Source organism: Rhizophagus irregularis, chromosome 29 (assembly GCF_026210795.1).
Source record: "Rhizophagus irregularis chromosome 29, complete sequence".
Lineage (NCBI taxonomy): Eukaryota > Fungi > Glomeromycota > Glomeromycetes > Glomerales > Glomeraceae > Rhizophagus > Rhizophagus irregularis.
Window position 1 is genome coordinate 2,423,878 of NC_089457.1, and position 22,540 is coordinate 2,446,417.

The following is a 22,540-nucleotide window of genomic DNA, read 5'->3' on the forward strand; positions in this document are numbered from 1 at the left end:
GTATAAAATAAGGTTATTTCGCCATATTATTTTGAATTTCTTGGCTTTCATAAATTTTGTTTGAATACAAAAAATTTTATTATTACCAATTAGAATTTTCCTTCCCTGACACCCATCCAATCTCACGAGGATAAAATCACATGATTGTAAATAATATTAAATTAATTTTCACGTCATTCAATTTTTATCGTTCAGCCCCGAATAAAGGGCATGCATATGCTAGGTTTGTCACATGACCGTTCATTGATTGGTACCCAATATATAAATTCAATAATAATATATATTTAAAGCTAGATCCAAAAAACATTGAACGTCATTGACACAGATTTATACATTTCTTTGGATGCATTAAAAGACAAAATGTCGCTAAATAACCTTTTTTTTTATTCATAAAATATATACTGTATATGTATATATTTTTATTTATAAATAAATGCTAATTACATTATTTCCCATTTAATTTACAATTCATTACGCTAATAATTAATAACGCTAAAAAAACTTTCTTGGTATACATATGTCAATGAACCCAATAACTTGGTTTAATTCGGATTCCAATAGGCTTTCTAACTGATATTTGTTTATAATTAGAACTTTTTTTCACACATGGATTTACCTGCGAATTGCGACAATTATAATAAATAAAACGACGACAGAAAGTACGTTAGTAGATATTTATAAATTGTACGTAATTCGGCAATATGCAAGGTAATTTACATTACATATTTTAAAAACTTACAAACTTTTCTTGGCATGTTTATCTGGATATTTAGGTATAATTGTGGTTCACAATAAATATTACTATTACCCATTGGGAGTATAGTTTAAAATAGTTTGTTTCCTTAAAAACGTAATAATATGGTCGGGTGCGTGGCGTATACAGTGGCTAAATAAAGTTAAAATATCTATTAATATTTCCAATTTTTTTGTTAAAAGAACCAAAAAATTCGTAATTTTTATAGCTTTTTCCGATTAAAGACTTAAAGAATTTTTATCTCGTTTTAGAAGACGCCTACATTAACTCAACTATTATTACTTTGTTGAGCCGATAAAAACGATATGTACATGAAATTATGCAGTTGATACAAATAAAAAAAAAATTGGTACATTTTAGGTTTTACGAAAAGTAATCATGCATAATGAGTAAGGATAGATTGTTTTAAAATTTTTTTTTTTTATTATTATGAAATTATATTAATATCCCAATATTTTAAATGTTTGCTACTCTTTTTTTTTCTCTCTTTTTCTAACTTTTTTTCAATTCAATCTTTCTTGTTGATAGTGGAGAAAAATTTAATATTTAATAATAAAAAAAAATATTTTTTTTTCAAGTAAAAAACTCTTTTTGATTAAAATCAAAATCATGCCAAAAATACTGAGTAACGAATGGTTTATGGACAAGGTACTTCGTCTACTTTGACTGTGCCACACTGCGGATTATAATTGATCACTAAACTTTTTATTCTTAATCTAGTGGGCAAAATTAAACGATTCAATATGGACAAAATTATATATTATTGTATCAGTTATACAGACTATAATAGTTATTGCGTTAGAAATTCGAGTATTTAATCGAAACGATTCGATAAGAGAAAATGTCGAAGAATTCGGGAATAGTTCGACGTGTAATATTCAATATAGTACAAATCGAATGTTACGTATTGAACAGGAAAATGTTATCTTTATTATCTTTCAACTTTATCAATTATGGTTTTGCTTTGATGCGGTAAGATATAAAGTTGTTTTTATAAAAAATAATTTATTATAACTATTAACATATACGATATATGTATATTTAGATTTTATCTCAAAATACGATTCAACTCATAGCAGTAACGATCATGAATGGTATTTGTGCAGGATATAGCATTGTATATTATTTTGTTTATATTTTAATTTGCGTTTCAAGATTTAAATGAGAAAAAAAAAACAAAGTAATTCAAATTTTTATTTATAGGTTCAAATTGAAGAAATTAGAATTTGGTACATGGACTTAAATAAATCTTGTTCAAATGTTTTCGAAAAAGCGTCAAATCCAGCAGGATATGATATACCTTTAGTAATAACATTAATAATATTTGCAACAGTTATGGGATTTCTTGCATTTCAACTATATCAACAATTTGGATGGATAATTTATCGAAGGATCGGAGGAAGCATCGAAATTCAAAGTAAATAAATTTTATATCTTATATAGTCTTATAAATTATAAATTTCTAATTTAATTTATTATACTTCAATTTTTTAATAATTAGCAATATACAGAAGACAACTTATACTTGTGATTTTACTTAAAATTGATCTATTCTTTTTATTATTATTTTCCATTGAATCTTGGATGACATTTACTTTGGAGGATCAAACAGAGAGACTTGAAAGTCTTTATTATATTCCAAAAACAATTTATTATTATCATAGAGTAGTTACATTTTCAATTATTTTCTTAGAATTCGTTGTATATCGAAGTGTAAGTATTTTTTTTAAAAAAATTTTATTCGTGTAAATTAAGTTTTTAAAATATATATTAATAATTATTTTTATTATTATTACAGTTGAGAAGGGAGCGGAGATATGGAATGTTGATTTTTATATTTTTATGGATCGCTGTAGTTGTAGATTTAATTTTAATATTGTGCTTTTCTATTAGAACCGCAAGAGATAGTTGGTATTTCCTCATATGTTTTGGTAAGTTATCTTAAATTAAAATCACCCAGATTAAAAATAAAAAACATTAAACTTGTATGTTTTGCGTTGAAATATTAACATGAATTATTTTTTTTTTGCTTTCGAATAGTTATTTTTTCTATCATGGTCTCGATTGTAAGTATTACTGTTATTTTTATTTTCGTATAATAATTTTGTCTAATTAATTAATCAAATGTATATTATTATTAAAAACAGATTACCTGGGTATATAGCATTATAGTTACCAAAGACTTTAATAGAGGGTTAAAAGAAATTTGTGAGTATTTTAATTACTATTTTAAAATGTCATGTGTTAACGTTTTTTACAATAAATGCGACCCATCGTTACATGAAAATTTGTGTAATTATTTATTTGTAACGCCACCTTTTTTTTTTTAATAGGGTATAAAAAAAACTCGGAGTTTCCAATGGATGACAGGCATAATGTTATATTGAGACAACTTTCCCTCGATTAATGCTTATTTAAAAATTATATATGTATATATATATCTATATATATACAGTATATATTACTTTATAATTGTGGATATTTACTTTTACTTTTTAATGTATTGTATAATTTGAGAATGATTTTTTTTTCTATTACTTTTTTTTTCATTAGAAAAAATTTTGTCATATAAAATTTATTAAAAATATACGTAATTAATTAGTCTAATTTAATTACAATAAGTTTTAGTATTCAGCAGATAATAAATCAGATTTACTAACCGTATATATAGACTATACTATTATATATGCTAAAATAGTATAAGTCTCTGGTAAATGCGGTAACAGCCCAATAAACTCATACTACTCGTAAACTTTTTTTGACTGTTGTAATAAAACTTAAATTCCAATTACAATAAAATCAAACCACTTTTTTTTCGAAAAAATAAACTACTTTTTATCAAGAAAAAAAATTGAAATTTGAAATGAAACCAAAAATTAAAAAAAACCCTAGTTTATGAATTATTCGGTCAAAAAATATTCAAAAGATGTACAAAAAACTGCCACAATCAAAACTACAAACGAAACACATGAAAACACTCATGAAACTAAACAAAAGCTCAAAATTGACGTTCCAAAAGAATATCATGGAACCATTCATGAGAGATATCTAACTACATCTTCTCCTCTATTGATTCAAAATGCTGTCATTCTGAAAATAATCAACATTGTTGTTATTGTATCTATTGTCGTTATTACGCCATGTGCTACTATTGTGGTGTTAGTTATTGTAAGTATTGTCGCTATTGCTGCGTATTTTCTACGAATCCTTATGTCGATGTGTCCATTGTTGTCAATGTTCAAAATTCTTCGATAATGGCGTAACTCCTGCAAGGTAAAATCAATTTATTTACGACGTGGCTGGAACGCATAAAAATTGTTTTCAAGACAATATTCTTTGATTTATAGAGCACGCATGTTACTTAAAACGTCCACCAAAGTTCAGCAATTAAAACCTAAGGAAGAAATGGTTTCCGAGTAGTAGTAATACATAAGGAAATTTACGGTATTGTGTATGTGCTACGTTTGTTTAAAAAAAAAAATTTATTTATTTTATTTATAATAGTCAACAAATCATGCACAAAAATGTATGAGGTATGTATAATATTTTCGTCACGTTATTTATTACTGATGAAGCACATAAAAAAAAAGTTTTTTTTATTCTTTTAGAAATTTAATTTGTCAATATTTATGATGTTGGAATATTCTTATTTAAAAATGATGCATTGTTTTATTCTTTTTGTAGTTAACCAATGAGCGAACGTTGAAAGAAAGAAGTTTTATTTGCAAGATTTATTATTCAAAATAAATGACCGAATCAATATTATGTTAAAATAAAATAATAATCCACCAAAACAATGTGATTATAACGATTAAGTTGATATAAAAGTGCTTATAAGGTTTGTGAGGTTTGCGAGGTTTGTTAACTGAACAACTGAACCAAAATTCTAAAAGTAAATAATCCACCAAAACCAAAGCAAATGTCAAATTTTTCAAATTCAAATCGCCAATATAATTAACGACATAATTATTAATCACACCTTTTTTTTTTATAACAATCTATAATTTCTCGAAAGCATCGTTGGTTCGATATCGGGATGAAATTCAACATGAAGATGTTCTTCTTGTTGTAGCTTGTCCCAAGTGTCATAACTAATACTTGCAGTCCCTTCAATATCTAATAATTTCAAATGATTCTTTGAATGTTTCAATATAACTTCAATATGATCATCTTTGATAAGATTAGTTAATTTTAATTTAAGCACTTCAAGTTTTGCGCGAGATTCTTGAAAGAATTTATCAAGAGAATCATAATGAAATAACCATCTAGTAAGAACGTTCAATACGCGTAGAGAAGATGGTAAATGTTTACCAAGTATTGGAAGAAAATTATTAACATCCTCAGAAATAATATTATTATTTTCTGTTTCTGCATCTATAACCAACTTTTCAAGTTTTGTATTTGAAGATAAAATTGGTAAAAGTAATGGTAATAAATTATAATCAGGTATAATATAGGTCGAAAATTCCAACAAATTTTTACAATTTTGAGAAATTATTTCCAATAGATTAATTAATTCATGATAATTAATATCTTCGGCTCTCACATCTAATACAGTTAATCTATTATTTGCCTGTAATATCATAAAAGTTAATAATGGAATTTGAATTTTAGATTTAAATATTTTCAAATTAAAAAGACCTCTCAAATAATAATTTCCCTCAATATTATCATCATTAAAATTTAAAGGATGATTTGATAAATTACAATATTCAAATTTTAATGTACCCAAATTTCTCAAATTTTTAATAGATTTTATAAAATTATAATTATCAAATTCTACAAATATAAAATATAAAATTTTAAGGGAATGATGAATTTCATTTGTTAATTCTAATATATCAAGTATACCATGTTCACCCAAACCACCATTTCTAACATTTTTAATTATTAAAGTATTTAAATTTTTTTGTACTTGAATTAAAGTACATAAATTTTGTAATTTACCCATTTCATTAGGATATTGAATAATATTTTTATCAATATAAATTGAAATAAGAATTTTTTCAATTTGTTTTGAAATCATTGAACAAATTAATAAAAGTTTTGGATTAAAATCTCCAATACATTCCAATACTTTTAATTTTTTAAAACAATTATTAGCATTATTATAAGTTAATAATTCCCAATTAATCATATTACATCCATTATGAATTGAACCAAATAAATGATTATTAAAATTAAAATTAAAGATTAATTGAGAAATTTTTGGTGAATTTTTAACGAAATGTTTTAAAAATATTATTATAATTGGTAAAGTATTTAAAATAGAATTTTCTTCAGATGTAATTAATGACCATGATGATACACAATTAATTGCTTGTGCCACATCCAATTCTCTTAAAAATGAAACGTAATTGAATAATGATTTCGTTGGTATTTCTTCCTCTTCTCTTTCACGTAAATTTTTAATTAATTTACGTTCTTTACTTGAAAATCCTGAAATATAAACTTCTATAAGACGTTTTGATGGTGTATATAAATGTAATAAACTGAATGGTCGTTTCCAGAGAAATGGAATTGTTAATTGACACCAATCCCGATTTACGAGAGCGCATCTGTATAACATTAATAAATTATTTGAATGAAATTCCAAGATTCTAAAGAGACAAAGTGATGGTAAATTTTGTGCCATTTTACTATTTTTTTTTTATGGGAATAAAAATAATATATATATATATATATTCCTATAAAAAAAAAGAATGTTGGATATAACAAAAAAAAGAAAAATCCGAAAAAAAAAATTAAAATGGTAATATATATTTGACGCAGGGCTTTGTAATACAAATATCCTAAAACGTTATAATATTTGTTACATTCACTTTACAAAGAGAAAGATCCAAGGCCGAATAGAATGATAATCAAGTGACATATATAAAAATTCGTGACGTGATGTAATGATGTACAGTATGTAGATTTTTATGTGATAGGTGATTACCAAAAAAAATTAGTGACTAAAAATACGCAAGCTTGACGTATCCTAACTTGATCCCCCAAAATTTTACTTTAAAAAATATAAAAAAAAATTTTTTTTCTTTTCGGCCCTATTGTTTTGAATATTTTTAAAAACCTGCTTTTTTTGAAAAAAAAAAATATATTCCATTTTTTTTTCCGCTTTGCTATATTTATTTTATAATTTTTTTTTTTTTTTTTTTTTGCAAAGCCCTCTCCTAACTAGCTGCTGATCAAACCTTTGCAAATTTGAAATAAATAAAAAAAAAAAGAGGTAAGGTATTATTGTGTTCTATCTCTATTAAGGATTAAAACGGGAAAACAAAGAAAAAATTTTGTATAAAAACCAATAAATTTTAAATTAAAAAAAAAATTATATAATATAAATATATATAATATATTTATATATATATTGTATATATATATAAAAAAACGTTTTATTTAAAACAAAACCTATTTGATTCCAATGATTTTTTTTCCTACTTTTTCTTCTATTTCTTATTTTTTTCGATCAACTACAAGGTTGTAAATCGTAATTAAGTTACTCCAGAAAAGATCTTCAGTATAATCTTTCCCAGAAAAAATTCTCTCTTTCTTCCTTTAACACACTTTCTTTAAACAATGAGCAACGAACAAGAAATTATAAATTCCAACGGAAAATTATCTTCAATTCTTAACCCAACTCCAACTATCGATACGAGCGGTCAAGAAACTTCTCAAGAAACTCAAAATAAAGAAACGACTACAACTAACGGCAGCGGAAAAACTTCACAAAAAATCAAAAAAGAATCCAAAAATTCTAAAGAACCATCTTCTACCAAAAACGAAGGTTCTACTACTACAAAGACTACAACGAAACAAGCGGCAACTAAAGGTTCTAAACAATCTAAAACAACTTCATCCAAAAGTTCAGCAGCAGCTTCTTCCAAAAGCAAAACTTCTAAAAGCTCACGTAAGAGACCTCTTTCCCCTTCGGATTCAGAAGAAGGAAGAGAACCTTCACAAGAGCTTGAAAGATGTCAACATCCTAAACATGATGAATATATGAAAAATAAACCCCCTTCTTTGGTTGTTAATAATAAACGGGCCAAACTTGATAAGCCACCTAAATTAGTTGGTATGCCTAAAAGATTAGAAGGTGTATTGAATATAGATCGTGGCACTAAAATGTGCAGTCGATGTATCAATCAAACTGATAAAGACCCACAGGTAATATATAAAAATTAGTATTACAAACATTTAATATAAACATTCTCCTTTTTCTTTTCTTGTGAACAAATCTTTTCGAGAATTATAAATTTTTTAACAAAAAAACTTGGTTTAAAAAATTCTTTCTTTCTTTTTTTTTTAATAGTATACTTCACATAAGAAGTATGTCTCACGTAAGTCTGTTTACAAGAAGAACGAACGTTCAAGGCTCATGATCGACATGACCGGTAAATAATGAGCCACGTATTCACTTTGATTTTAGCTTTACTTGTTAAGAAGCAATGGAATGATTCACAAACAAAGCCCACTTTTAAGCTTCTGCGTAAAAATAAAAATTTTAATGAAAGAATGTTTTTTGCATCCTTTTAAATTTTTCTTCTTTTTCTACCTTTATTATATAATTCTTTTATTATATTTTTCATTCATTTTTTTTTTACATTTATAAATATTAGAATTTGCTTATAATGCATATGAATATCAATATTCTCTTTCCTACGCTTGTATACAATATAATAAAAACAGTATAATTACAAAAAGTCGTCACATTGTCATGTTGTATTGTTTTATCAGTGTATCAACTTTTAATAAATATGTTTGTAAGGTTAAAATAAAAAATTATTATTTAAAATTTATTGCTGTATAAAAATAAATAAATAAATAAATAAATAAATAGAATAAATTTCTAAATTTTATTTTCTCATTTATCGTCGATTGAAAGAAGAAAAAAAAGAAAGTCATGTATGCATTTATCCAACTCTGAATATGATTTCCGAATATAGGTTCATTTTATATAATCATTATCCCATTTTTTTTTTGTTTGTACTTTTATTTATTCCTTTTCGATATATATATATATATATATATATACACGTAATCATTCTTTTGTGGCACAGATTTCGTTATCTATTTCATATTTAGTGAAAAAATTTACAATGACCGTATAAAGTCATTTAAGTCCGAATGTTTTTATTTCCTTTAAACCTTATTCATATTTTTTTTTTCCTTATTACTTTTTTACCCAGGTTTTTCCAATCGACCAGGAGAAAGTAATACTTACCATAACAAGTTAAAAAGTTATTAAAAAGGTTTCAAACCCAAATCAATAGTAAATTTGGTAATGATCCGCAATATATCATTGAAAAATAATAATATTTTATTATTTTCCGATTGGTTCATTAGTGTTTTTTTAGAAGATTGGATTGGTCTCCCTCTCTTTTTTTTTTATTATTTAATTTCTTTGTCAAAATTATTTATTCAACTTCTCATAAAATTTATTCTCATTTATTTTAAAAAAAAGATTTCAGCTTCGATAAACAATTATTATAACGATTAAACTATATCTTTCATCATTTACAACATAATTTCAAGTAATTTGAGCGATGTATGAAATGAGTAACAAAATTTGTAAAAATTGGATCAATGACAATCATTTAGGGAAGGTTATGAGTCATTCAATATTTCAATGAAATGATGTTGAATGGTGATGGACTGATGGTTGGTTATTCTTTCATTTACGGAGAAGAGGAAAACAATGAAGTGATTGGTTCATTAGATTCAAAAATTGAGAGAGAGAGAGAAAATTATATTGAGTGCATGAAAAAAAGGTACGAAGGTTATGTATGAAGGATTTTCTTACGCACAAATTTTATTTTTTAATTTATCGCAACATACAGTATTTAAAAATGGTTTAGCTTGGTATATTTGAAAAAAATATCAAATTACCGAACGAATTCTGGATGATTTTAAGACAAATACTGGATATCAACCGGTCGAATAGAATATTTTAATCACAAATTAGTAGAATACACCATTTTGAAGAAAACGACGATAATGGTGATAAATTTTTGATACGTTTTTCGTTATAAATATCAACTGAAATTAAAACTTAGTTTATTAGTCATATGTACGGCATTGGGCTGAAGAAAGATATCGAAAACTTTCTAACCTGATTAAAATAGTATCTACAGTATCACGTGAATATTTCATGACAAAAGTTTTCCAACAATGAATTGCGAATATCAATTTTGTTTATCAGAGGGAAACTTATTACATATTTGTAATATGAATGCCAAAAAGAACGAACTGTATATTATTAATATTATTATATAATGTATAGTTTACTGCAATAAGAAAATTTTTTTTTTGTAACAATAGGATTTTAATGAATACTTATCAGTATCTTATCAAATTTGACGTAATCGTAATAGTTATCACAATCACTTTTTTTTTGATTTTCTTATCCTCGAATCATATTATTTCTTCATATATATACCATATATTCATAGTTTTTATTGAAGTTTACTACGTTCCAAATTTTCCCAATAATTTCACCTTCACATTTGTTCCTTATAATGCCTTATTATAAATCTATAAGATCTCCTATACAATCAAAGCAAAGACCTGAATTGTTTTATTGTGCTTTAATATTCGTCGTTGCTGTATTTATATCTTTTATTCTTTTGGATTTGATTTATCCGTTTCCCGAGTCTGTCATATCAGGAGATCCTTGGTGGAAACATAATCATAGAATAACTATCGTCACAGTTATAAACAACGTAAATGACATCGATATTGCCATGGTTGATACTGAAAAAGAAGTGAATAATAATAACATATCTACGAGTATTCGAAATAAAAAGAATTATTCTGAAAAGTATGGGTATAAATTTGTTATTAAGGGAATTGAAGATTGGGATCGAGAACCGGTAAATTAAAATAATTAAGTAATTTTTTTTGTATAAAAAGAATACCAGATTACCGGACTATTCGTATACTAATCACAAATTAATAAGATACACCATATTGATAATGGAGATAGATTTTGGTTGATTTGGTTAATAATTTTTTTTTTCTGTTCCTTTCGTAGTCTTGGGCCAATATACCAGCTTTATTAAAAACTATGAATGAATATCCAAACTCTGATTGGCTATGGTGGATAGATTCGGTAAGACATAACAGACTCTAACTCGATAATAAAATCTTATAAATTAATAACAATCTTTTTCATTGAATTTATCTCGATAGAATTTATTCATTTCGAATCCTTCTATTAGCCTTACATCAACTATACTTCATGATATTACATTATCACCGGAATATGATAATAAAGAAATTATAATCGGAAATGATTGTTTTGGTATTAACACAGCATCATTTCTCATACATAATTCACATTGGTCTAGAAAATTTTTGAAAACCGTTTATAATCCTAGATTATTCAAAGATTTTAAATATGAAGAAACTGTAATGCAAGCTTTGATCGATTTTGAAGACATTGAAGTGGGTTCAAGAATTTTATTTGTCCCTTTGGTAAGTTAAATTAAAAGACGTTCTTTTAAAAGGGGGTTAAGAATTAACACACATTAATATATATATATACTTTTTCTTTCAATAGAGAACTTTGAATTCTTTACCATTAAATAGTAGTTGTGGTAATGATTATCGCTATAAGTGGCATAAAGGTGATTTTGTTGTGAATTTAGCTGGATGTGAAGTACAAAAAGATTGCGAAAACCGATTCAAGGAAGTCATGGATTGCTTAAAATAAAAAAAAAGACTAAAATATAACTAATAAAAATACAACAAGTAAAAATATAACAAGTAAAAATATAAATTTTCTATTTTTGTTATAGTCATAGGGTTTCATAGAACTTTATTTGGTATAATAATAATAAAATGGCACAGAAAAAATGTTTTTGTGAAACGGATCATCACTTGATCACTTTCAGAATTTCGGATATATAAACGTAAATAAAGCTCCTGATCTTCTTTCAGTTTCTTAATTAGTTTCTTTTCTAATTTTTTTTTTTTACTCAGTAATATAAACGAAAAAATTTTTAAAATCTTTTCTAAATTCTTTCAATATGGCTGAATTTTACTCGAGCCTTTCAAAGGACTTAACGATGTTATTAACGGATACATCGGATTATAATATGATAATTACTGTAGGTGAAGAACCTGATGTAAAAAAATATCATGTTCATTCAAATATTTTAAGAGTTAGAAGTAAATATTTTTCTAAAGCCGTTAGTGCAGATTGGGCTAGAAAAGAAAATGGGATCATTTTATTTAGTAAACCAAATATTGAAAGCGATGTATTTGATATTATATTAAGGTGAAAATATTTATTTATTTTATTTTATTTTTTTTTTGAATGATGTTTTTTTGATAAATCTTTTTCTTTTTGATTAAAAGTTGATTACAAAAAACAAATTCATTTTTTTATATTTTTCAGGTTCATTTATGGAGGAAAGATAAATTTTACCGATAAGATGAGTTCATCAAAAATATTTGATTGTTTAAAAGCAGCAGATGAATTATGTCTTGACGAATTTTTAGATTATGCACAAACTTGTCTTTTAGGACGTAAAGATTGGTTAAAAGAGAATTTATTTTTATTGTATCGGGATACATTTCCACCAAGTTCTTTAACGAAATTACAAGAATATTGTATAAATCAGATTCGAAAATATCCTTTAAAATTATTTATTTCACCAGAATTTATTACATTACCAAAAGTATGTTTAGAAGAATTGGTTCAAGATGATCTTTTAGAAATTAGTGAATTACAATTGTTCGAAAAATTAATTGAATGGGGTATAGCTAATACAGAAGATTTAACTCAAACAAATATTAATAAATTTAGTGAAAAGGATTGTGCTTCATTATCTCTTACACTTGATAAATTACTTAAACATATTAGATTTTATCATATGGAGAGTAATGATTTTTATTTAAGAGTTACACCATTAAAAGCGGTATTGGGAACGAACTTTTATGATGAAATGGAAGTTTATCATAATAAATCAACGACAACTTCTACAAATGGAACCTCTATTCCTAAACCAAAAAAATTCATTAATTTATTACCAAATCGTGGAGCGATAATATCTAAAATAATGAATTTACAACAAGGAGCAATAATTTCAAGTTGGATCGATAGAAAAGATATAGGACAAACAGATAATGTTTATTATACTACGGAAAATAATCCTTATAATTTCAAATTATTATTAAGAGGTAGTAAAGATGGTTTTTCATCTTCTACTTTTCATAGTAAGGTTAAAAAATGTAGAAGTACCGTCACACTATTTAAATTAAAAAATCATGATGATTTTTTTATTGGTGGATATAATCCGGACGAATGGGATGCTCCTTATTGGCCTAAATTTAAACATAATGGTAACGCATTTTTATTTAGTTTTTCTTCAGATGGAAGTACTAATAATAATAATCAACGAGATGAAATTCAACCCGAAAATGTGATTACTGATAAACAAGGAAGAATAGCGAGAATAAAAAAAGATGAAGAGAAATTTGCTTTAAATTTATGGAGAAGTACCGGTCCAAGTTTTGGTAAATTTGATATTTTAATGCAAACTGGTGGGATTAGACTTAAACATAATAGTTATGTTCCAAATGTTATACCTTTACAAGATGGTGAGAATTATAAAATTGAAGAATATGAAGTATTTGAGGTTACTCAAAAAGTTGATGATAGTGGAGGAGAAAAAGATAGGGAAACTAATGATGTGGTTGTTGAAATACATGAATAACGAGATAGCCAGTAAGTGAAGTGTCATTATAGAGTACAGTATTTTATTTGTGTTTGTATTTTATTTTGTATTTTATCGTTTTATATATGTATAAAAATATATATTACTACCACCTTTTTTTATTAATGTCATTAATTAGATGTTCTCAATCAATTTTTAGAATAATTAATCAAGTTTTTTTAATTGTATATTATGTAAATCTATTCATTCTAATGTCTAAGATGTATCTTAAAAAAAATAAATAAATTAAATCTATCGAATAATCGCGTTGTAATTACAAATTAATTTTTATGGCGTAGAATTATCAAAACATCTTGATCTTCAAGTATGATCAGCTTCATTCGGTAGGGCTTTCTTTTGTCGTTAGCTGTACGGCTTTTTTTGATTAAATTATCATAATTTTTTATGATGTTCTTTGTTCATCGTAAGCGTTTTTTATTCAAGCATCATCCAATTCACAATTTTACCAACAAATCAAATTTATTCTCATTGTAAAGTAAATACTTTGGAATCTACGGCGCTAAATCTATTAAATTATAATCGTGGTTGAATCTACACTCTACAGTAATCTTGAAATTCTCGCGTCTCTCTGTGGATATATTATACAGTATATCAATCAGTTGTTTTAGGTGCCGGTCCTGCCGTCAACAAAAACCTGGATCTCTTGAAAGTTTTAATCGATTCCAAACTCTATTAAAGCACGCTAAACATAATATTACTATAATAATTAAAGAAGTTATTAATGCTGCTATAATGAAAGGTTGATATTTACGAAATTGTTCATATTGATCTTCGCTTTTAACAACATTGATATTTAATAAAACTATTAATAGTATATATGTGGAATTATTAAGAGGATTTTTTTGAATTTTTTTAATTTTATTCATGGTTTTTTTACTTTTAACAAGACTCAAATAAAAAAAAGAGATGATTTGTTTTTTTTTTTGAAAAAAAAATATTTTTGACGTTCAAATCCTTTATATATATTTTTCTTTTAAAAAAAAAAAAAAAATTACAAATAGATTTTCATTAATTTTCATAAAAAAAAAAAATTAAATTATTATTAATTAACCGAAATGAAACTGCAATTAGTAAATCTTTTTTTAAATCTTTTATAGCGTATATATTACAATTATTATAATATTATAAGGTGTCCTAAATACCAGTTCTTTCTTTCAATCGTAATTATATTCTAACGATAATGGATTAAATGGATTGATTAAATAACGATAATGATGTTATACCAAGGTAAAATGCATCTTTATATTTTATTGTCTTAAATTGTTAAGAACCAATTTAGTCTGATCGTCCTAAAAAAATTGTTACATTTATTAATAATTGTTATTATTAATATATATATTTGGTCATTATGGTAATTACATGGAGGAGAAAGAATACAAAGTATTTTAAACCATGAATTAACTGTCCTAATAATAACTGCTCGACAAGGGTTGCCCTTCGTTATGTGTTTTCTTTGTTCGAAATAAAAAAGAAAATTTTATAATATATAGTACAATTAAATCGTGTAATCTTTGGGCAAATTTCTTTATCCTAAACCCTATATAAATAAGTTTTTTACAGAGTGATCGTCACGTGATTAATACAGTTGCGGTCTAGGATAAGAACCTGAACCTCTGGTCTATTTTAAGGACACTTGATCAGAACTCGTGACGTCCAAAATATTCTCGACCACGTGACTTGAGGTATGCCCGCCAGGAAATAATTATATTATGTATGTTTTTGGGTTCAATTTCACAATAATTTTTTTTATAACATGCTTTTTTTTAACGGTTGGTCACATAGAACTGTGAGATTTAATTATTATTTTACAAAAAAATTGGGATGTCCACTACTTAATGCATCCTGTTAGTTTTGCTAGTGTATATAGGAAGGACGTAGAAACTTTTCAAGTATCGATATTTATATAATCATTTATGTACTGTATTGCCAGTTTTTCGGTCTTATTTATCCTGGCCGGTCTTTGGAAAAGTAACAAAGTTTGTACCTTTAGAATTTTGTGTCATAGTAGACCAAAGACCGTCAAGTTGCAAAATTTGGGCCCAGTCCTACTTTTTCTAAGACCAATATCGGATAAAATGTTAAAAGACCGGGTAAAAAAATGTTTTTTTCCTTAGATTCTTCTTGATTAAGACCAAATTTTATCGTTTTTTGCCCTCAATCTATCCTATTGTGCCACAAAATTTTAAGGCGTAGTTGTTGCTACTTTTTCAAATATTCCAAAGACCAGCAAAGGACCGGGCAGGACCAATAGGACCGCGATAACATCTTTATTTTAGTGCCTTTAACGATTAATCCGCATGTGAACGGAAGAGTAGTATTAGAAATATGTTGTAGTATCAAAAAGCTACTTAAGTGGACTACCCTAAATGATAAAACAATATTACGCGAACGCTGAAATGGCAATTGAGATGTATTTTAATACATTATATCCTTAGAGAGGAAAGAAACATTCTTTTAAATGACTGACGATTTCAAGTAGAACTATATATTTTGTGAACTTGGATAAAAACGATTATTTATACATAATTATATCGTTCTTAATGATTTTCCGGTAACATCATGTTTTTTCCACCAAATCCAAGTATATGATTAAGACATGGCATCATTTCTGACCTCAGGAGTGAGTGCTGCTGCCTAACGCCCGCTTAAACAAACGGCCTAAACTGGTAGACTAATTTCAATTTTGGCTTCGCCTAAAATTTGGCCGATATCTTATAAAAGCATTTTGGTAGTGCAATTGGATGGAAATTGGGTATTATATAGTAAGTCTAATTTATCAATAACGTGAATATATTTAAGTAAAAAACTTTCAGAATGAGTTGGAATTTTGCAAAGACTCGATCCAGCTCACTGGTCGGCTGATCAGTCGCGTACTTCACAGTCTTTACGAATTTCTTCAGACGATTTGAAAAAAATCTCTCGTCTTATTCATTAAATGAATTTCATAAAAAAATATGAAAAATTTCTTATAAATATAACAGATAATTCATATTTTGGTTACATTCGTTTAGTAATAGCCATACCAGACTGATTTCCAAGAGCATCGGAATTTTTACTAAACGACCATCTAAAAAAGTTGCCAAGAATTCAGGAATAAATTATGTAGAAATCAAAACATTTGGACAAGTTTTCCTGATTTTCATGATAATTGGTCCTTTTCTATATAATAATAAGAAAATTACCAGCTTCACAGATTTCTTTAGAGGAATAGAGGTTGTAAAATATGGGGATCACCAATATCTAAAGCAATTTTTCTGACAAGGTTTTATTAAACTAATAAAATTTTTATTCTTTCATAATTTATCAAATTAAGTTTTTTATTCCAAGTCGTAATTAATTGCATCATATTAATGGTTTTTTATTAGTGGAAAATGGCTTAAATTATCCATGAGTGAAGTGGTGGCGAAATATGGAATAGTAAGTGAGGATATCACTAACATTTTTCAAATAAGTAATGGAGGTTTGTATATTCTAATCGAATGCACCGAACTCTTCAATTTTCTCACTAATTGATAAAATTTAAGCTCTGCATTAATATTGTATTCTTCACAGGATAAGAAAGCATGGGGCAAGTTGTAGATAGTAATGAGGCTATGCGTTGCAAGTATATTTCTACAATCTTGCACTTGGCAGTCACACTTCAGGTAAATATAATTGGCGAAGAAAATACTGGCTGTGTTGATCACATGATCAAAAATAATCACATTGTATATAATCGAGGTCAAATAGAATCAAGCGACTATGCACTGTCAAAGTAATGTAGGCATAATCATTTTCTCATTACAAGGTTATCAATGGGATATTTCTAACTTTTCAAAATTTCAAAATTAAAGTTTCATATATGATTATACGTTATCTGATTAATTACGAATAAAAAAATGGAAATAAATTTTTTTTGATTTCAATAACATGGAAATTTTCAACAAAATTTTTGGGAATCGTCACGTGAGCGTGTCACGTGTTATCGCTCTCGTACGTTTTTGAATTTTAAATATTAAAAATTTTTTCAATGATCAATATCAAATCAGTTGGTTAGAAAAAATAACTCGGCGAGTCAAAGAAGTGCAGTATTTAAGTGGAATTTAACTTTATACGATCACTAGATTTTATTATAGTTCAGTTTCTAGCGTATTAATTAAAAAGTATTTTCATGATTGTTAATATAAAAAAAATATTTTATTCGCTCGCTAATGCTAACAATGGGAACTATGAAGAAACTGTTGGCCAATTAAAAAAAACCATTTTAACATGATTATACTGTATAATTTTATTAACAGAACGTGAAAAAATAAAAACCACAAAATTTGGGCGGTGGGATTTTATTCCTTTTTTAATTATTCTTTAACGAAACGTACAGTGGTGAGCAAAATTATTTGGAAAACTTTAAAGTGAATTTACTCAATAACCAGTAATTATATTTGTTTAAACTATATACAATTAAAATTTTTATTCTCTCTCTCTTTACCCTAATAATTTCCTCTAAACTTAATTTTATTGGTTTGCTTAACGTTTGACATTCTCAAATTTCCGTTTAATCTTCATCCGCATCGTGTTTATAGTGTTGTAGTTCTGCATCCGCTTCTTAACATAAGGTGGGGTGTAGACATTTAACCTAAACTGGGATGTATGATAAGATTTGGTATATATAATAAGTTGATTATTATTTTTTTCGATTCATATATTCTAGTTCCGCTCTGTACGCATTTGGGTTTAATTTCGTCTTGAAAGGTACGTCACTTTCTTTTTTAATTTTTTAATTTATTATTTTATTTTTATTTTATTTTACGGTTGAAGTAATTTTTAAATATAAAATATACTGAAATATTTTTTATTGAAAACTTAGGATAAAAAAGTAAATATATTATTAGTGTTAAGCTTAAAGGTCCCAAATTTACATAAATTCTTTAGTCATGTTTTATTAGTAAAAGACATAAAATATATAAATTTTGTATATCTAGTTCAAAAATATGGTCTATTTATCTTTTTTTTTTTAAAAAAAAATAATAAACAATATATTTAAAACAAATTTTATAAATGAAATAAAAATTGCAAGAATTATGAAAGTTATTTTAGATAAATATTTCTTTGCTATTTTTCTAAAAACACTATAGTTTATTTATATAAGATTCGCGCGAAAAACATCACGAAAATTTTTCTAAGATAAAACACAAAACGAAACTTGACCAATGAAATTCATAAAATTTTATCGTACACCCCAGTTTAGGTTGAAAGGTCTACACCCCACCTTAGGTTATGGACGCTCATTTATAATGTTGTGGTTCCGCAACCGCTTCACGTTTATAATGTTGTGGTTCCGCAACCGCTTCACGTTTATAATGTTGTGGTTCCGCAACCGCTTCACGTTTATAATGTTGTGGTTCCGCAACCGCTTCACGTTTATAATGTTGTGGTTCCGCATCCGCTTCACGTTTATAACGTTGTGGTTCCGCATCCGCTTCACGTTTATAACGTTGTGGTTCCGCATCCGCTTCACGTTTATAACGTTGTGGTTCCGCATCCGCTTATCGTTTATAACGTTGTGGTTCCGCATCCGCTTCACGTTTATAATGTTGTGGTTCCGCATCCGCTTCACGTTTATAATGTTGTGGTTCCGCATCCGCTTCACGTTTATAATGTTGTGGTTCTGCATCTGCGTCGCGTTTATAATGTTGTGGTTCTGCGTAAATAATGAATTAAAATATTATTAAAGAATTCGTTTTAAAAAAGAAATTTTTTTTTAATATTTATTTACTCGCTAAAACAGTAGTAAAGACGAAAATCAACAGAAAATATTTTAATTTCATGATTCAGGTAATTTATTTTTTTGTGATATATCAACTTTTTAATTCGTTGTTTGTTAATTTGAAGAAATTTTCATTTTCTCATTTTCTCAGTGTTTATATAAGAAATTTTTTGAAATTTTTCTATAATAACAAATTTTTCATGATTATTTCATGATTACATCTAGGAGTATTTTGCCACGTTTTTCTATATTGCGCCATGTTAAAATTTACAATTGAACAGCAAAGCCATTTAAATTAGTAATGTGAAAATGCGAGATTTGATATTAAATAGTTATTGGGTGGGGGAGTAGCTATATCGGTCACAGGACCGATATAGCCCCACATCCAATAAGTGTGTTATCGTTCTGACGTTTTTGATTATGCATTAATTAATAACATCATAAATAAGCTATCTATATTAAAAATTCATTTTTAATCCATTTTATAAGCTTTATTTAAACTTTTCCTACGAAATATTCATTTACGCCATTTTTTTACTCCACTTTATTATATCAATCATGTGTTATTGCTATGGCTAATAAAAATATCGGTCTATGAAAATCTGCATGATCCTATTGGGCTGAACGATAACAATAATTATTCGAACTGCATTTCATCTGTAAAATTATAGGTTATTGACAAGGACGAATTTAAGGAAGTACACAAGAGTACTTTGCCATGTTTTTCTACATTGTGCCATGTTAAAACTTACAATCGAAGATAGAGTGAATCTACTTTAAATTAATAATGTGAAAATACGAGATTTTTGTGTAGTAATTATTTCAAATCGCAGTCATCCGTAAAGTTGCAGATTATTAACGAGGGCGAAGTAAAGCCCTATAAAAAATTTTTTAGAAAATTGATCACATATCGGAGTTTTTTAGGAATGAAAACTAGAAAAATGATCATTTATCGAAATTTTCCCCAGAAAATTTTTTATAGGGAAGGAGGTGTACAAGAGTATTTTAGCTACTTTTTACTATATTTTGTCATATTAAAATCTACAATTGAAGAACAAAGCCATTTTACTTTAAATTAATAATTTGAGAATGCGAGATTTTGATATCAATAATTATTTTGAGCCGCAATCATCTGTAAAATTGTTGTTTTTATTAACAAGAGACGTTACGAGAGTATTTTTTGCCACGTTTCTTTTACATTGCGCCACAATCCAAATAGAATTAATGTGGGAATAGATGATAAAAAAAAAATTATGTTCAAAATGGTAATATCAAATCATGTGTATAATTAATTGTATGATATCAAACCCATGACTGATTTATAAGTTACATCAGTTTTCACTTTTCGCTTCACAACCACTTCAGTGGAAATGGCTCGGACAATTTACCGCATAATCGTGTGATTTTGCAAAAGTACTTTTCGTATCGATCATTTAATGCATTTCTATATGAAACAAAAAGTATTCAATCCTTCTAATGCCCGTATCTATATGGGGTATAGTATCTCCTTCCATTCGCCTAATTTCTTACCTCGATTTATTTTTCTGTCTCAATATAAAGTAATCTGTATGAATTTGACTGGATATATATATATATTATGATTTCCTTTCTTGTTTAAAAGAAAATATATTACTGTATATAAAATATCAGTTAACGTCTTTTTATACATTCAATTTTATAGTTTATAGATTTGTTCCAGTCGCTCTCCTGCTCAGATTTTCTTATATCAGTTAACATTTTCTTATTAACTGCTGGTCGAAACAAAGAATATTTTCTATTTTCTTTACTCTATAAACAAAATAAGAGCTTATTATATAAGTTTTCAAGTCGGCGTTTTTGAAATTTTTAGGAAACGGGAGAGCCGTTTTTTCCTTCTCTTTTACTTCGTTGTATATATATAAATTAAAATTCTATCTAACGCTTGATTTTACTTATTTTATATTTATATTGTTTTATTAATTTTATATTTATTTTATATATTTATTTATTTTTGCTTTTCCAAATTAATGATTTTTTTTTATGAATTAGCGAGAATTATGAAGTCTTTCAACAAATACTAATTAAATCATAGCTATACACTTATGTAAAATGAGAACTGATAAATTATGGCCCGCCGTAAGCACAAAAAGTATATACAAAAGTTATTATCTGAATATACAAAAGTTATTATTTGAATATACAAAAGTGATCATTTGAATATACAAAAATGTATATTCAAATAACAACTTTTGTATATTCACATGTATTAAAGTGGTCATTTGAATATACAAAAGTTGTTATCTGAATATACAAAAGTTATCATTTGAATATACAAAATTCAATATGCTACCAATTTGGCCAAATCTAGAATTAAAAAAAAATTACTGCTTAATTTGGAAATCTACTATATATTCAAATGATAACTTTTGTACATTCAAATGATAACTTTTGTATATTTAAATGATAACTTTTGTATATTCATATATCAACTTTTGTATATTCAAATGTTAACTTTATGTTGTATATTCAAATGATAATTTTTGTATATTCAAATGATAACTTTTGTATATTCAAATATCCACTTTTGTATATTCAAATAACCACTTTATACATGTGAATATACAAAAGTGGATATTTGAATATACAAAAGTTAATATCTGAATATACATTTTTGTATATTCAAATGATAACTTTTGTATATACTTTTTGTGCTTACGGCAGGCCATAATAAATTTGGCTTAATTGTTACAGATGCGGAAAAATGGTATTTTATGTTCACTCGATGATCAAGAAAGGCTAAGATTCAAACTATCGAAGCCTGTAAGTTGTATATGATAATGAGAATATGAGAGGTAATGTTGGAAGAGCTCTCGGATATATTGCATAGTTATTGGCACAGAGTTACTGCGCTTTATTTCAGGACCTTATTACCCGTCATGACGAATTTTCTATGCTAAGACCTATCTACAGTATCTGATTTTTTCGTAAGATTGCTCAATGATTTATTTCCTTCTCTTTATCTATATTAACAGTTTATGTGCCTCCATGTAAAATTTCCACGTATACAACTTTTTTCTTACTCCGACCACCAAAGCCGTCGTATTATTTTCTTTGAGCCTAAACGCGCTGAGGAACTTACTTGAATCATGGAAGGAGAATAGCAGGGCTTTTACTAAGGTTAATGTTAATTTATTTCTGACGCTGCATATCTCGTATTAACAGTATAACTGGCAACCGGTTTTGTTTTATCCAGAATATCGATGATTGGGACAATAGAGTGAGAGAATGTGTATTAGTAGTGTAGGAAAGCGAAAACCATTTTATTTG

At 26.6% G+C, this 22,540-nt stretch overlaps 7 protein-coding genes across 7 annotated transcripts; 5 read left to right on the top strand and 2 right to left on the bottom strand.

The window, feature by feature from the left end:
- Nucleotides 1-1,363: 1,363 nt before the first annotated feature.
- On the top strand, nucleotides 1,364-3,161 carry OCT59_019874 (uncharacterized protein; the record flags this gene model as incomplete). The annotated part of the gene is made up of 9 exons (XM_025321645.2): nucleotides 1,364-1,402; nucleotides 1,475-1,726; nucleotides 1,800-1,871; nucleotides 1,958-2,171; nucleotides 2,256-2,467; nucleotides 2,553-2,685; nucleotides 2,795-2,820; nucleotides 2,902-2,962; nucleotides 3,088-3,161. 9 exons carry the CDS (start codon nucleotides 1,364-1,366, stop codon nucleotides 3,159-3,161), a joined length of 1,083 nt encoding a protein of 360 aa, XP_025168261.1.
- Nucleotides 3,162-3,649: 488 nt separating this feature from the next.
- On the top strand, nucleotides 3,650-4,442 carry OCT59_019875 (uncharacterized protein; the record flags this gene model as incomplete). The annotated part of the gene is made up of 3 exons (XM_066143825.1): nucleotides 3,650-3,922; nucleotides 4,259-4,287; nucleotides 4,439-4,442. 3 exons carry the CDS (start codon nucleotides 3,650-3,652, stop codon nucleotides 4,440-4,442), a joined length of 306 nt encoding a protein of 101 aa, XP_066005537.1.
- Nucleotides 4,443-4,742: 300 nt separating this feature from the next.
- Nucleotides 4,743-6,467, bottom strand: OCT59_019876 (uncharacterized protein; the record flags this gene model as incomplete). The annotated part of the gene is made up of 1 exon (XM_025328086.2): nucleotides 4,743-6,467. Exon 1 carries the CDS (start codon nucleotides 6,387-6,389, stop codon nucleotides 4,743-4,745), a length of 1,647 nt encoding a protein of 548 aa, XP_025168260.1. The 5' UTR covers nucleotides 6,390-6,467.
- Nucleotides 6,468-6,996: 529 nt separating this feature from the next.
- Nucleotides 6,997-8,526, top strand: OCT59_019877 (uncharacterized protein). Its single transcript, XM_025321644.2, has 2 exons — nucleotides 6,997-7,915; nucleotides 8,061-8,526. Exons 1-2 carry the CDS (start codon nucleotides 7,328-7,330, stop codon nucleotides 8,148-8,150), a joined length of 678 nt encoding a protein of 225 aa, XP_025168259.1. The 5' UTR covers nucleotides 6,997-7,327; the 3' UTR covers nucleotides 8,151-8,526.
- A 612-nt stretch (nucleotides 8,527-9,138) lies between these two features.
- Nucleotides 9,139-11,695, top strand: OCT59_019878 (uncharacterized protein). The gene is made up of 4 exons (XM_025328085.2): nucleotides 9,139-10,620; nucleotides 10,782-10,859; nucleotides 10,940-11,224; nucleotides 11,310-11,695. Exons 1-4 carry the CDS (start codon nucleotides 10,267-10,269, stop codon nucleotides 11,460-11,462), a joined length of 870 nt encoding a protein of 289 aa, XP_025168258.1. The 5' UTR covers nucleotides 9,139-10,266; the 3' UTR covers nucleotides 11,463-11,695.
- A 491-nt stretch (nucleotides 11,696-12,186) lies between these two features.
- Nucleotides 12,187-13,470, top strand: OCT59_019879 (uncharacterized protein; the record flags this gene model as incomplete). The annotated part of the gene is made up of 1 exon (XM_025333918.2): nucleotides 12,187-13,470. The coding sequence occupies one exon, from the start codon at nucleotides 12,187-12,189 to the stop codon at nucleotides 13,468-13,470; it is 1,284 nt and encodes a 427-aa protein (XP_025168257.1).
- Nucleotides 13,471-18,752: 5,282 nt separating this feature from the next.
- On the bottom strand, nucleotides 18,753-19,295 carry OCT59_019880 (uncharacterized protein; the record flags this gene model as incomplete). Its single annotated transcript, XM_066143827.1, has 3 exons — nucleotides 18,753-18,979; nucleotides 19,052-19,168; nucleotides 19,244-19,295. 3 exons carry the CDS (start codon nucleotides 19,293-19,295, stop codon nucleotides 18,753-18,755), a joined length of 396 nt encoding a protein of 131 aa, XP_066005538.1.
- Nucleotides 19,296-22,540: the final 3,245 nt, after the last annotated feature.

Bases quoted from the DNA above. Each gene is read 5' to 3' on its own strand.
- OCT59_019877 (XM_025321644.2), top strand. From the start codon at position 7,328: ATGAGCAACGAACAAGAAATTATAAATTCCAACGGAAAATTATCTTCA. The intron at 7,916-8,060 runs GTAATATATAAA...TTTTTTTAATAG, and splicing joins AAACTGATAAAGACCCACAG to TATACTTCACATAAGAAGTA.
- OCT59_019878 (XM_025328085.2), top strand. From the start codon at position 10,267: ATGCCTTATTATAAATCTATAAGATCTCCTATACAATCAAAGCAAAGA. The intron at 10,621-10,781 runs GTAAATTAAAAT...TTCCTTTCGTAG, and splicing joins AAGATTGGGATCGAGAACCG to TCTTGGGCCAATATACCAGC. The intron at 11,225-11,309 runs GTAAGTTAAATT...TTCTTTCAATAG, and splicing joins GAATTTTATTTGTCCCTTTG to AGAACTTTGAATTCTTTACC.